This window comes from Haemaphysalis longicornis, unplaced genomic scaffold (assembly GCF_048455015.1).
Source record: "Haemaphysalis longicornis isolate Haplotype H1 unplaced genomic scaffold, Haemaphysalis longicornis Haplotype H1 scaffold_14, whole genome shotgun sequence".
NCBI classification, from domain to species: Eukaryota; Metazoa; Arthropoda; class Arachnida; order Ixodida; family Ixodidae; genus Haemaphysalis; species Haemaphysalis longicornis.
The window spans coordinates 35,516,955-35,529,658 of NW_027526245.1; the positions used below are offsets into that span (position 1 = coordinate 35,516,955).

The 12,704-nt window shown below is 46.3% G+C and overlaps 1 protein-coding gene across 1 annotated transcript in view; it reads right to left on the reverse strand.

Annotated features, from left to right (window-relative positions):
• The window catches only part of Pink1 (PTEN-induced putative kinase 1), a 67,952-nt gene extending 61,810 nt beyond the window's left edge, over positions 1-6,142 (reverse strand). The window contains exons 1-2 of the mRNA XM_077695377.1: positions 6,001-6,142; positions 5,422-5,899 (exon numbers count right to left, since the gene is read on the reverse strand). Coding sequence (XP_077551503.1) covers positions 5,422-5,844 — 423 coding nt within the window. The 5' untranslated portion in view covers positions 5,845-5,899; positions 6,001-6,142. The remainder of the gene's footprint in view (positions 1-5,421; positions 5,900-6,000) is intronic.
• Positions 6,143-12,704: the final 6,562 nt, after the last annotated feature.

Here is a 12,704-nt window from a genome sequence, read left to right on the forward strand (position 1 = left end):
TGTCATCAAACCAGGACTTTTACAGTCCTTGGGGACACTCCAACGTCAGTCTTTTGTTCACTGCAATGCCTTCCTCTCTCTCTAGCTCTCAGCTTTAGCACAAACCGAACAATGCTGGTATCTATCGAAAGAAGCATCCAGGAAGAACTATTTCCCAGAAAACTAGCTGCTTTAGTCTTGTTCTCAAACTGCTAGGGGACTTTTGGTTATTGTTCTATATATAGGGCACCAGGGCCAAAAGGGTTCAACAAGCCTTTGCTCGTTCCCACTGAAGCCAAAGACAAACATAACTCCGAGGTTCCTTGTCAGCAGCAAGCCATGGTCAGGCCATAGCTCAAATGAAAAGCTTTGGTTCCTGGTGGACTGTGTGAGCCCAGTGCTACTGACTGACTGTAAACAACAACTGTAAAGGACATGCAATCGCATGGCCTTCGATGCATGCAGCTGCAGATAGCTGCTGACATGACCAGAAAGATATGAGGAAGGCACTTCAGCAGCCAGGCACATCACGGACGCTCACTTGTTTTGTGGGGCCAGGTTCAACACCAACAATCCTTTAACACGATAGCGTGCAACGCCCACTGTGGCTGCTAATCAGTGAAGGCCTCAGTTCACCTTTTCAGAGGCTCTGATATAGAAAGAGCAGAATGTGGGCCTGGCATGGTCAACCCAATCAACGATGTGCAGGAAAAGAACAGGCAGAAGCATTCGCTCAACAAGGGACTACTGTTACTAAAAAGATTTTTTTCTCGGTGCAGAAAAATTTCAAGTGTGCAGATCGGCCAAGTTATGAACAGTCACAACAGCAGGCAAAAATGCTTGTGCCAAAACTGTGCTTAGAGGTAGTACACAATTACATCCGCTAATAACAGCTAATCTACAATGCAAGTTGGGCATCAGCTCAGCAATGACGAACAATCATCACTAAAGTACTCACAAATTATTAATTCGTTACATCACAATCTCGTTATGAACACCTCATTAATTACGAACTTTATAAATATGCGCAGTGTTAGTCCCAGTACTGTTCTCTCTTCAGTCTTCGTCCCTCTGATGATTTCACGTATGTGTCATGCAACCCACTTGATCAAACTCAAGCATTAGTAAGATGTGGCTGTTAAACAAACCAAGTCGCACAAGCAAACGATACCGCAGGAAGCTAATGAGGCCATTGTCCAACCAACTAGATTTGATTGATAGATTATGAGGTTTAACGCGAAAAAACTGCACGGGTCATGAGGTGCACCGTAGTGGAGGGCTCCGCATTAATTTTGACCGCCTGGGGATCTTCAACGCGTGCTGAAAACTCGAACACACGGGCGTTTTTGCTTTTTGCCTCCATCAGAAAAGCGGCCGCCACGGCTGGGCATCGAACTCGCATCCTTAGCCACTCCATCCAATCAGAGTTTGCAATGTCCCTTTATCAGCCGCAACTAATCTATGGAAATTTGCCAGCAAAATGCCACTATGCATAAGACTCAACAACAGGATGCATGCCGTTTAGCATGTTTTCGACACGTCATTCTAAAATTGAAGATTCATCACTCCGCCCAAGGAGGTTGAAAATTTTTAATCAATGTGTTGTCTCATTGCACTTCCAGTAGTACGCGTGCTTTTTCAAACATTGAAGGCTGACGTCTACCCAGGATAGTTCTTTTTACGAAGGAAGCATACTGAAAAAATTAAACAGCACAAAAACAATGAAACAAGATAAAAGTACCAGCAGACACAGCGCTGAAAATGTACAAACTTTTCCCACTTTTCCGTTTTGGGAGGTATAGTTCCAGCAAATCACTGCCATATCATAACTTTTATGTAATGCCACTTTTGCGATGTAAGTACGCAGATTACTAATATTTTCTACAGGTTGTAGGACTGTACGCTACACACACACTGCACAGAGGGCAAAAGTTTGAACATAGAAGGCTGCATGACGCGGAAAGGCCTGGGACCTCTTAAACACATCGATGGCAAGTTTAGTGCAGCTGCTTACATGAGGATAACTGCAACAGAGCTTCTCGATGGGCCATTTACAAATGAACTATTCTCGAGCTAATAAGACCCCTTACATATGCAATAAAAAAATTCAGCATCCTGCTTCTACCATGGCTGGATAAATCGCCAGATATGAGCACTCCAGCGAGCAGGCACTGTTCTACAGATGATTTGAGGGAAGGCATTAAGAACAGTTTGGGAAGGCTACAAGACCACAGTGAAATGGTGGCCTCTTTGCAACACTCTCCATTGTCAGGAAGGATGGAAGTTGTTTGTAGGCAAAGGGAAATACTCCACTTTTGAGTGCATGTGGCAGACCCTGTTGCCCTTATGAAAGCACTGGCATACCAAAGTTGCCCGAGTCTCTCAAGCCTTGAGCGTGTTGGGTTCGCATTTCTTCTTCTACTTTTCTTAGTATTTGTTGGCAGAAAGCTTGTGTTCTCATTTTGTTTTCGGTGTTAAAATACACGAGATAACCCCTAAAGATCACTTTGGGTGATTACTTTGTTAGAAATGACGCACGAAACGCTGCGCAGCACGACAGTCTTTACCACACTTCACGTGCTCAGAATTCGTGGTGTCGATAATAAATGCCTCGAGGTAATTTAAAAGTTGCTGCTTAGGCTTCCTGCACATTATTCATTAGACTGGTTGTGCCAGGTCCACACCTCACCTTTTTATCTCAGCCACTGCAGAGGGCAAAGCATGACTTGCCAGTTATCAGTGCAAGGCGATAGTAACCCTTGTACAGAACTGCGTAGATTTCAATTCTGCATTTTTTTTGCAAAAAGAAATACTAAAACTGAACGTTTTTGCTAGTATAGCATAATTTTGTATCCTTCATCTAACAATGAAGATTTTAGAGCCATCTGGAAGCTAGTAAGATTACTCCGACCGCAAACAAACAAAATGGCAACACACACGATGGCTTCAGCAGCTGAGCTTTTTCTCCACTCTTTCTCCTCGTTTCCTCAAGACTTTCAGCCCTCAAAAACTACCGGAACATTGCATATCACACAAATATATACCTACGCAGAAATGTTCAGCGCTACTTGACGCTTCTGGCCACTGTGACGCTACATACGCAATTCTGTACATGACTGTAAAAAAAAAAATGATAATAATAAGATTGTGTTGGAGTCAGTAACATGCCAATACATCTTATTTGCTAAGATACACAGCACAGGAACAACAACAAAAATTTTGTAGAGGGAAATAGCGAGCAGCATCTGAAAGGGTTAAAGCCGGTGTTAGCTGCTCATGTGTTGAGAGATTGCTGGTGTCAACAGTATACCACGAAAAACACTGGGCATTTACAGTAGCTTTCGCATTTCTAGCTGCTGCAGTGCTGTCCCCCAATCTCTCTGGTCACTTCCGTTGCTACCACAAGGCATCACTGCCAGCATTGCAGGCCTTTACGCACATAAGGGCTACGCATAGAGGCTACGCTTTTATGCGTAGCCTCTATGCTTTATGCGTAGCTTTATGCGTAGCATGGCGAAAACCGTCACTGTGCACTCTGGAGGTGCAACGCCTACTGTTTAGACCAACCCGGTGCACATGTGCATCCTTGCTTACCCCCAGGCTCGGTGGTTTTCTCACTTTCAGCAGCTGCGCTACAACTGTCTGTACGGTAGTGCAGGGCGACCGATGCCTTTGTAGCATCTGTATAGCTGCGACAATCCATCTACAGCCAGACTGGCCAATTCACCGTATTTTGCACATGTTTTCTTCATGCTCTAACTGATCATCCCTCGGAAACGTTTTGTTTGTTTGTTTTGATACAGCTGGGAAAACGACAGCATACATCATAGGGACCCTTCCGGGAATCGATTGTAGGGTTTAAAGCGCCGACGCAACACAGGCGATGAGGCGCGCCGTAGTGGAGGGCTTCGGATTAATTTTGACCACCTGGGGATCTTTAACGTGCGCCGATACCTCGGCACAGGACCGAGGTAATTGGAGAATAATGGGAGAGGCCTTTGCCCTGCAGTGGGCGTAGATAGGCTGGTGATGATGATGATGATGATGATACCTCGCACACACGGGCGTTTGTCCTTTTCACCTCCATCAGAAAAGCGGCCGCCGCGGCTGAGAATCGAACTCACGACCTCGTGCTCAGCAGTACAATACCTCAGCCACTGAGCCACCGCGGCGGGTAGCCTTCCGGGAAACAATGCATCAGCATGCAGGGCACACATGCACAAAGGCTAGTGCAACTGGATCGTACGCAAGGCCGCAGGTATGTAATTGGAGGGCGTGGTATCCCACAAAGGCATCGCCCTCTGGCGTGTTACTGACAATCGGAGCTTGCCTGCCGACAGTGAGAAAACGTACTTGCATGCGAGTAAGCAAGGATGCACATGTCCGCCGTGTCGGTCTCAACAGCAGGCGCCGTCGACAGCAGTGGCTCTTTTCACCACGCACTTGCATGGTCCAAAATATTGTGTCTCCAACTGCACACCTCAGAGTCTTTGGTACCACATATTATCGGAAAAGATTTTCGTAACACTCTTCAGGACCCGTTGTCAGCCTCTCATGGCAAGTTGCAAAAATGTATAAACAGCCATTTCACCTGGATGGCCGCGCAAAGGGGTTGCAATTAATCTCCACATACATCCACTGTTTGGTCTGTCAGCCCTGGTGTGGGGGGCATTATAACTTTGCTGTGGCAGGTAGCAACCAAGGCGAACGCATTATCGGCGAACCAAGGCGAACCAAGGCATTATCGAGAGGAGAGCTGCTGGACTCGACTTCTCAGTTGGTTGCGCAAGATAGCAGGTGGCCAACGCAAGGATGGAGTTGCAAATACTATGAAAATGCTAATTACAGCTACGTATGAGGAAAGCAAACAGTAAGTTCTTAAGCAAACAGTAAATTGCAGTGCGTAAAAACAAGGTACATCATAGGGCGCTTCAACCGAGAACATTTTCGCTTTTTATGTCCGTCGTCTTTACACTTTCGTTCAAAGTGGTTGAACTCTTACAGCTCAGCCAAAATTTTATTGGATTTGACACGCCGGAACATGATTACTGACAGCGGAGCGCTTATCCGCAGCGAAACAAAGCGCAGCAGCAACTGCAAACACTGCAGCCCAAGATGATAACCGTGATACTGGACAGGTTAGTCACGAACGGAGAGTGTCACTATAGGGTTCACGCGGTACACAAACGCAGGCGACCTTGAAACAGAAAGGCTGAAATTTCCGGCATTGCCATGCGCTCCCGGGACAACCGAATGCTAAGCAATTCCTGTCACGACGCACTGTTTGCATACGCTGTCACGCAGAATCGGACCACCGGAATTTCGATAATTTGCAAATTGGGAACTTACTGCCGCGGGTGACACATCGAAAGGTAACTACGACGCCATTGAAGCGAAACTTCGGTCAACGACGCTACTGAAGCGAAACTACGCAGCGCTCACCCTGAGCGAGACGCAGACGCTCTCGAGCTCCTCTTCGCTGGTGACAAGCGAGGGTTTGGTGACGAGGCAGACACCCGTGAGGCCCATCAGCGGCAGTCGAAACCCCGCGAACAGCTGACGCGCGGCCTGCCTCCGCAAGTCGGCTGCATGCGAGTGCTTGACCCAGCGCTGGAGGCAGCGCGACAGCAAGAACGGGTGGCCCCTGCGGCCGCTGCCGTAACCCACGGCCTCCCTGGCCGCGGGCCCACCTCGGCCCTTGGGCCAGAAGGTGCGCAGGGCGACGCGAAAGCGAAGCACCATGTCGCTCACGTAGCCGCGCAGGGCGAGCTCGCCGCCGCCGCCGCTGCCGCTCGAGTAGTAGTAGCGGCGAGACGACTGGGCGCAGGCGCTGCTCAGGGACTTCCACGCCGACGTCCACTTCATGGCGAAGACGACGGTGGAGCCTCAGAGCACAAACACCAGCGACAGACCGCACGCACTGCGATCAACACAACAAATGAGCCACCGTGACACGCTCTTAACGACCTTCACAGATACGCAAAAAACAAGCCCCCCACACACACACGCAAATGGACGCACCGGTGGCGCAGTTTCGCTGGCCAAGCTTAGGGTGCCTTCTTCACAGAGGCACCCCAGCTCACGCGGGACGAAGGGCGAAGGAAGGGTACGGCAGCGGGACTTGAAGCTCGTCGACTGACACACGCACGAGGTTACGCAATATGCGCGAAACCACGGCGTCAACAAACGCCAAAAAAAAAAAAAAGAGTGCGAAGCTAGCGCCCCTACAGCGGTCTAGGGCTACGTCTGCACAAATTCTTACTAATATTTTTAATGTGTTTGTTTTTTGTTTTGTTTAGCGGGTCAAAAATGTAACTATCTTTACTGCAAGCTGCAAAAAAATGACAACGCTTGGAACACTGACAAATTTTGGTGACGTCATTGCGAGGCGCCAAGTTTGACACTCTAAAAAAGCTGCCTTCGTGTTGGCTTTTTTGCACGACACAAACCCAGCAACGCCCGCGATATCCTAGGTTCCTTTTCATCATTACTGTCGCAAGCTTTGATAACATCATTAGTCGACCCCAGTAGCAGGCATCTCGTGCTTTAACTGAGGGTTGAAACTGCGGATCCCCGTGAAAATGGAAAGAGCACTTCTAGCAAGAAATCATAATTTGCAGCTTCCGTTCGGACTAAATTTATAGATTCTAGCTGTAATTGGTAGCTTCTAAATAGAAAAATTCTTAGTCTAGCTAGATACGATTATTGCCAGCTTGCAGGTCATCTTTTTTTTCCCTTCCAGCTGGAAGTGATAGCTGCCAGCCGGGAAAAAAAATCTCATTCAACTAGAAATCAGCTAGAAATTGAATTTCAAGCCAGAAATTGTGCCTATTTCTAGCTAGAACTATCTTTAGCTAGAAGAAATTTCTGGTTTAATAATCCAGCTACAAAAAAAAAATATTTTCACCTGAGGAGAAAGTAAAACAAAACAAAAAAACAGGCGGTTTTGGTATATTATAAAGAAAAGAAATGGTAGCAGTGTCCAGTCTTCTTTAATTAACTTTAATAAAAAAAGTTAAAACAACTGATTGAAATACAACACAAGACTGAAAAAAAAACTAGACTCTCTTAAGCACCAAAAGTACATTTTTCTGGTAGTACGTACGCTTTTCTTGTCGTGGAACTTCAATGAGTTCTACATATTTTAAGATGCATTTGTTAGTATTTCGGTCAAGAAAATTTAACTGGGGAATTCAAAAAGTTGGGGAATTCTAAGGTTGGGGAATTCGAAAAAAGCCATTTGACAGACACGCAGTTCTACACCTCCTCACAAAAAAATTCATAGGGATTCAAGCATTCGTTATTACTGATAATTATTTGAAAGTTTTCTGCATTACTTGTGCGTAAATGAAACTTTTTGCTGGTGCTACCAGCTGAACTCACCAACATTTGAGAGGAATCCTCCAAGGTCGAATAAGCTTCTGCAAAGGAAGGAATTGCAAGCACCTGGAATGCAACCTGACGATGTAAACGAAACAGTCTGACCTCTATATGTTGGTTTAGCGGCTGCCCTGTCCTGGATAGGTAGTGGCCGCAGGTTCAAACCCTGTGGCCACTAAAAAAGCTTAATACTAGAGACGGACCTCGGGTAAAACTTATTAAAAGGCAGACGTATAAATTGTATAGCAGAGCCATGAGTGTGTGAGAGAGAGAAGGCTCTTCATTAGAAGAGAAAGCCGAGATGTTTGCCGGAATTGCGACACCGACATGCTACTCGGCGGGGGAAGGGGGAGGGGGAACGAAAAGGCCCCATAGATTACAGGGCAGAAGAAAGAGGAAGAAAGAGAAGAAATAAAAGAAGACAGAAAAATGAAAAGATGACGTTAATTTGTGAGTAGTGGGATTAAAAAAGTGTGTTTTCTAAACTCTAAATCACTGCAATCACGCCAATCTCGCCCAGGTAGTCGAACAACGCCTCCAGTACTTTTCGTTGAGCTGTTGGAGATGGCCATGGACCAAGAAGTACTTTCAAGGCGCTCTAGTTTCTGCACAAGACTGCACCTTGCGTGTATGTATGCGGAGCATTCCAGCAGAAAATGCTTCACGGTTTCCGGCGACCCGCAGTTGTCGCTGTTTGTGGTGACACCAAGTCGAAAAAGGTATGAATTCGTAAGCAACGCAAATTAAAAAACTGCGCAATTTCAGATGGCCACAAAAGGGGGGAAACACAGCTAGGACAGGAGCAGACTTCACTAGCGCTGCATTGAGGCGATGTCGGTGGTATAACGTCTCTAATCGTTGCGGAAGTACCTCTGGCCGCCTCATCCTGAGCTCGGGGTCTATGCAGCGTATACGAAGGCATGGTGGTGATCTGGAATGGACCAGAGACGGTTCCCTTCCATTAAAACGAGTGCTTTCACCATAGCCGTGGCATCGCGCTTAGTGAAAAAAAAACTTCCTCACATTGCGCATTTCCAGGCCCCTGCGAGCAGCTTCATCCGCCTTCTCATTTCCTAGAACACCACAGTGACCGGAAAGCCACTGAGACATTATACGGTGTCCAGCGCACTTGGCAAGGTGGTGCAGGTATGTGATGTCACGAGAGGCATGTTCATGAATGGTAAAGCAGTCGCTGCGTTGCAGGCTTTAGAGAGCCGCCTTCGAGACTGTGAAAACAGTCCATTGCTTCGGCCGCTGGTGTAAAATGTAGCGCATAGCTTCCTTGTTGGCGTGAAGCTCGGCGGTCATAGATTATGTCGCACGCTCGAGGCGATAGGAGAACGTGTGGTCAGAAGAGGGAATAAATATTCCGGAGCAACTGCGCGCAGGTGTGCAGGAGCCATCTGTGAAGATGTGGTTTGCTTCAGAGTACAGCCGGCTGATATGGTGAAGTGTTAATTGTAAGAGTCCACTTTGAGGCATGTTCATTTTGGAGTAAGTTCCGGGGATGCTGCGTCTGATATGTAGCGGCGAAGGGTCCAGGGTGGGCAATTAGATGACATTGCCTTTCGTGCTTGTGAGGGAGTAGAAAGATTTAACGTCCTGAGTGTTTGCCTTAATCACAGTTAAGGCGGTAAATCATTGCAAATGTATCATTGCCAGCGGTCTTCCCCTTGTCCTCGTTTCTGTTTCACTACTAAGTATGTCGTATTATACTATAATCACAATAGATTGAAGGTTAGCAGTAGGGAAATTGTTGTAGGTGCGTACAACTCATTCTTCCGGGTAAGCCGTTGTTTTCTACCTCAGAAGGCGTCACTACAATGTGCCTGGATGCGGTATGCTTTGTCAGCAAAGACTGTCTCTATGGCAAGAATAGACACAAAACACAGGACAAGTCGCAACCCATGGCATCCACATCAAGAGCACATAGACGCAGAAACTCTTGCCAAGCGAAATAAAATCAAAGCACAGGGAAGTTAAAGAAGAGCGTGCTGTGCACTGAAGATTGCTGTTTTATTTACATGGACACTGAAGTGAATTTGTCAAGCTCTTGTTTTTGCTTGCACTACGTAGACTGGCTCAATTAAACACACTTCTAATCGTTTATACGGGCTATAAGGCGGCATTTATTTTGTAAAGCCTAAAAGAAGAAAAACTACCATGCGCGGTTTGCGGCGGCCGCACCAACTAACAGCAGTGACGTCAGGTAAATGTGCTACGTGATTGGACGATGTCCAAGATTAGAATTCAAACAAGTTTCGGTTTCGATTCCGTGAAACAACATGCTTCGCATCCGACGTCATCCTTGGATGGGCATTCTCAATATCTCAGTAACTGGCACACCTCACTTCTGTTATGTTGTTGGCTGTAAAATGCGCCAGATAAGCCTACCAGCACGGCTTTGAATAGTAGCGATCACTATCCGAGGCGTACGCAGTGAATGAACGTCCTCCGCGCCACCGCAGACGCTCAGTTGGTATGCACTTTTCCCCTACCTTTGGACTATGCCTGGCTCATGCTTGTATCATAAAATGCGTGTTCGCACCAGGCAAAGGGTCAACTGATTTGGGACTGTGCCCACGGCCCGCAAGCAGTCGGTGCTTATGGCAACAGCATGTCAACGAGAACTGGGTAGTGCGTCAGGGTCAGTCTGCGCTGTTTCTGCGAACTCGCTCGTGGAGCGATGAACGTTCCGGCGTAACAATGGTGAATGCAGTATAGACAACATTGGCCAAAAGCAAAGAAATCAACTTCAGAAACACAAACAAAAAAATGCACTCTCGGGGATTCGAACTTGCGACTTGCAAAAAAAAAAAAACCAAACCTAGCGCCTTAGACCACTCGGACACGAGCCAGGTTTTTTTTTCTTTATTTATTACATGGGGGATCACGTTCAAACATGACAGTACGAGGACTACTTAGTCAAGCAATCATAAGAATCTACTGAAGTTAGGAAAAGCACATTACATCAAAATTCGGGCAAACACACACAAGCGTTCAAAAGAGGGAACCAGTCAGGTGGTTGGTAAAGCGCACTATGTACAATTGCCACAGTTTCTCGGAAATGTGACATTGTTGATCTTGGTGGCTCAGCATGCCTATCACACAGACACCAGCGCCAAAGGCTGTACAAACCAATAAACACAAACATGTCACAGGGTGTCTCACCAGGATAGCCAAATGGCAAAAATCGGGTTGAGAAAGGCGTGTTTTCCATGCCTTCCCTGAGCGTTCGCTGTAAAATGTCCCAGAAAAAGACACCATCTCTGCAATCTACAGAATAGTGATCAATTGTCTGTGGTCGACAACAGAGGCGGCAGTCTGTCGAGCAAGCTATAAACAGTCCTCGCTCTTTCATGCAAGTTTTAACAGGGAGCGTACCAGTGTGTAATTTAAAGAAAAATGTTTTAACACCTGGCGGAACACAATTTTACACACTCTACTGAGGATATACTTGTACGGACACTGGAGGTGCGGAATACGATACAAAGGCAAGGGAAAACGCCCAGAAAGCACGGCATCGGGAACAGACTCGCGCGAAGCACTAAATATGAACTCAAGGCGCCTGCCCGCGACGGGGAAATATAAGGTATATAGTGTATAGCCTGTTTTCATTTTCCTGTAGTTTCAGCATTTCAAGTCGTATAGATGACTATTTTTTGTATAGCGCTCGTGCAGTATAAGCGTTTCCCAAATTCCCACAATACCCCGTATCTATACAGACAGCGTTCCTTAAACGGAAAAGCATTCGCAGATGTGTGGGCGTGCTGCTGACCGCTATAGTTCACCCAGCCCAAGAAAACGAACTTACCGAACCTTGGTTTTACGCTGAATGATAAAAGTTGCGGTTGATTTTAATTCTTTAGTACCTATATTAACTTCACTGACTCTTCTCACGCTTTCAACTGGCCTTAGATTTTCCTACTACGTACCATGTCAGCGAAACGTCGCATGTGCACTTGTGCGGCGCTTGTGTGGAGTGACCTGGACTTAGAGCTCGATAAAGTGTACAAACTAGCAAACTAAAGGCACATTCGTTCATTCAAAAACGTGCCGTGGCTTAGTTCCAAATGAGCGAACGAACTGCGCCGACCCGTCGGGGGCCGGCCGCTGGGCCGACTCTGTCGGAGGGTCGACGTGCCTGCAGTAGCGCAGTCAGGCCAAACGTCTTTTTTTGTGACGTTGTACAAAACGCCGAAGAAAATGGGCGAGGATGCAGAAAGGAGAACATCATTTTTAATTGCTTATTCCAGTGAATAAAGTAGCGTAAACGCAGCGATAGTGGTGAAAACATGGCCTACAGATTTCAGACTACCATTTGCGCTAGTAAACCCGCAATGTTTATAAATCATTTCAGAGTCCCTTTACGTAATGTGTAACATAGTGGAAGTTCTTTTTCTAAGTAAAGCTGAAATATCCACTTAAACATTAAATGAGTCCAACAGTAAAAACTTTATGTAGTAGCTAAGATGGATATGGCTCCTCTGTCCAGGAGCTCCAGTGATGACTTGGCGGTCGCTGCCCAGTAGTTGCTGACGTAATACCCTTTTTTCAAATAAAACTAAAACAAACATATGAAAATTAATTATTCACAGCACTTCTTCATGGCTAAATAACACAAAGCTTAGTGGCTTAAGTACAGTTGCTACACTTGTTTTACATTAATGTGTTCTTTAACAATTTTTTTGCTTTTGTGGGCTCCATCAAAAAGTACCGTCGGTTGGCCAGCATGCCACAATGCAGGCTGCGCAAAACATATGGTCGTATGCATGCCGAAGCTATCAGGTTACTTTCATTGAATTTTGCAGTCACTGAATCACGCACTGAAGAAAAAAAAAGAATGGAGGGGGCATCATCTGTTAGTTTTGCAGACATGCCAACAGTGAACCAAACTTCAGGACCCCAATGTAACACAACCACGTAAGGGTAAATCAGTTTTATTGCGTCCCCTGGCATTTCGCAGATTGCAAAGAACATCACTAAAGTATACCCATGCTCGACAGGGCAAAAATCCCTTTCTCCAGCCACACTACAGGGCTCCTTTTTTTTTTTTTTTTGGGGGGGGGGGGGAGAGGAAGGGGTAAACATAGCATAACTGGCTTAATAGGGTCCCACTTATTTGTGTACAGAGCGCAGTGGTGACGAGGACATTTCATGCTAATGGCAATACCCCTTCATATGAGCTACCTTCAGCCCTTCTTCTGTTACATGAGAACCATTTTATTTATTCTCTTTACTATCAAAATATGCTTTTGTGAAATTCTCTTGTACTGTGAAGTCGAGGGTTTGACGGAAGCCCGTCTGGTCGGGAGACATTTTGAAGCAAAAACGGAAACACCGAC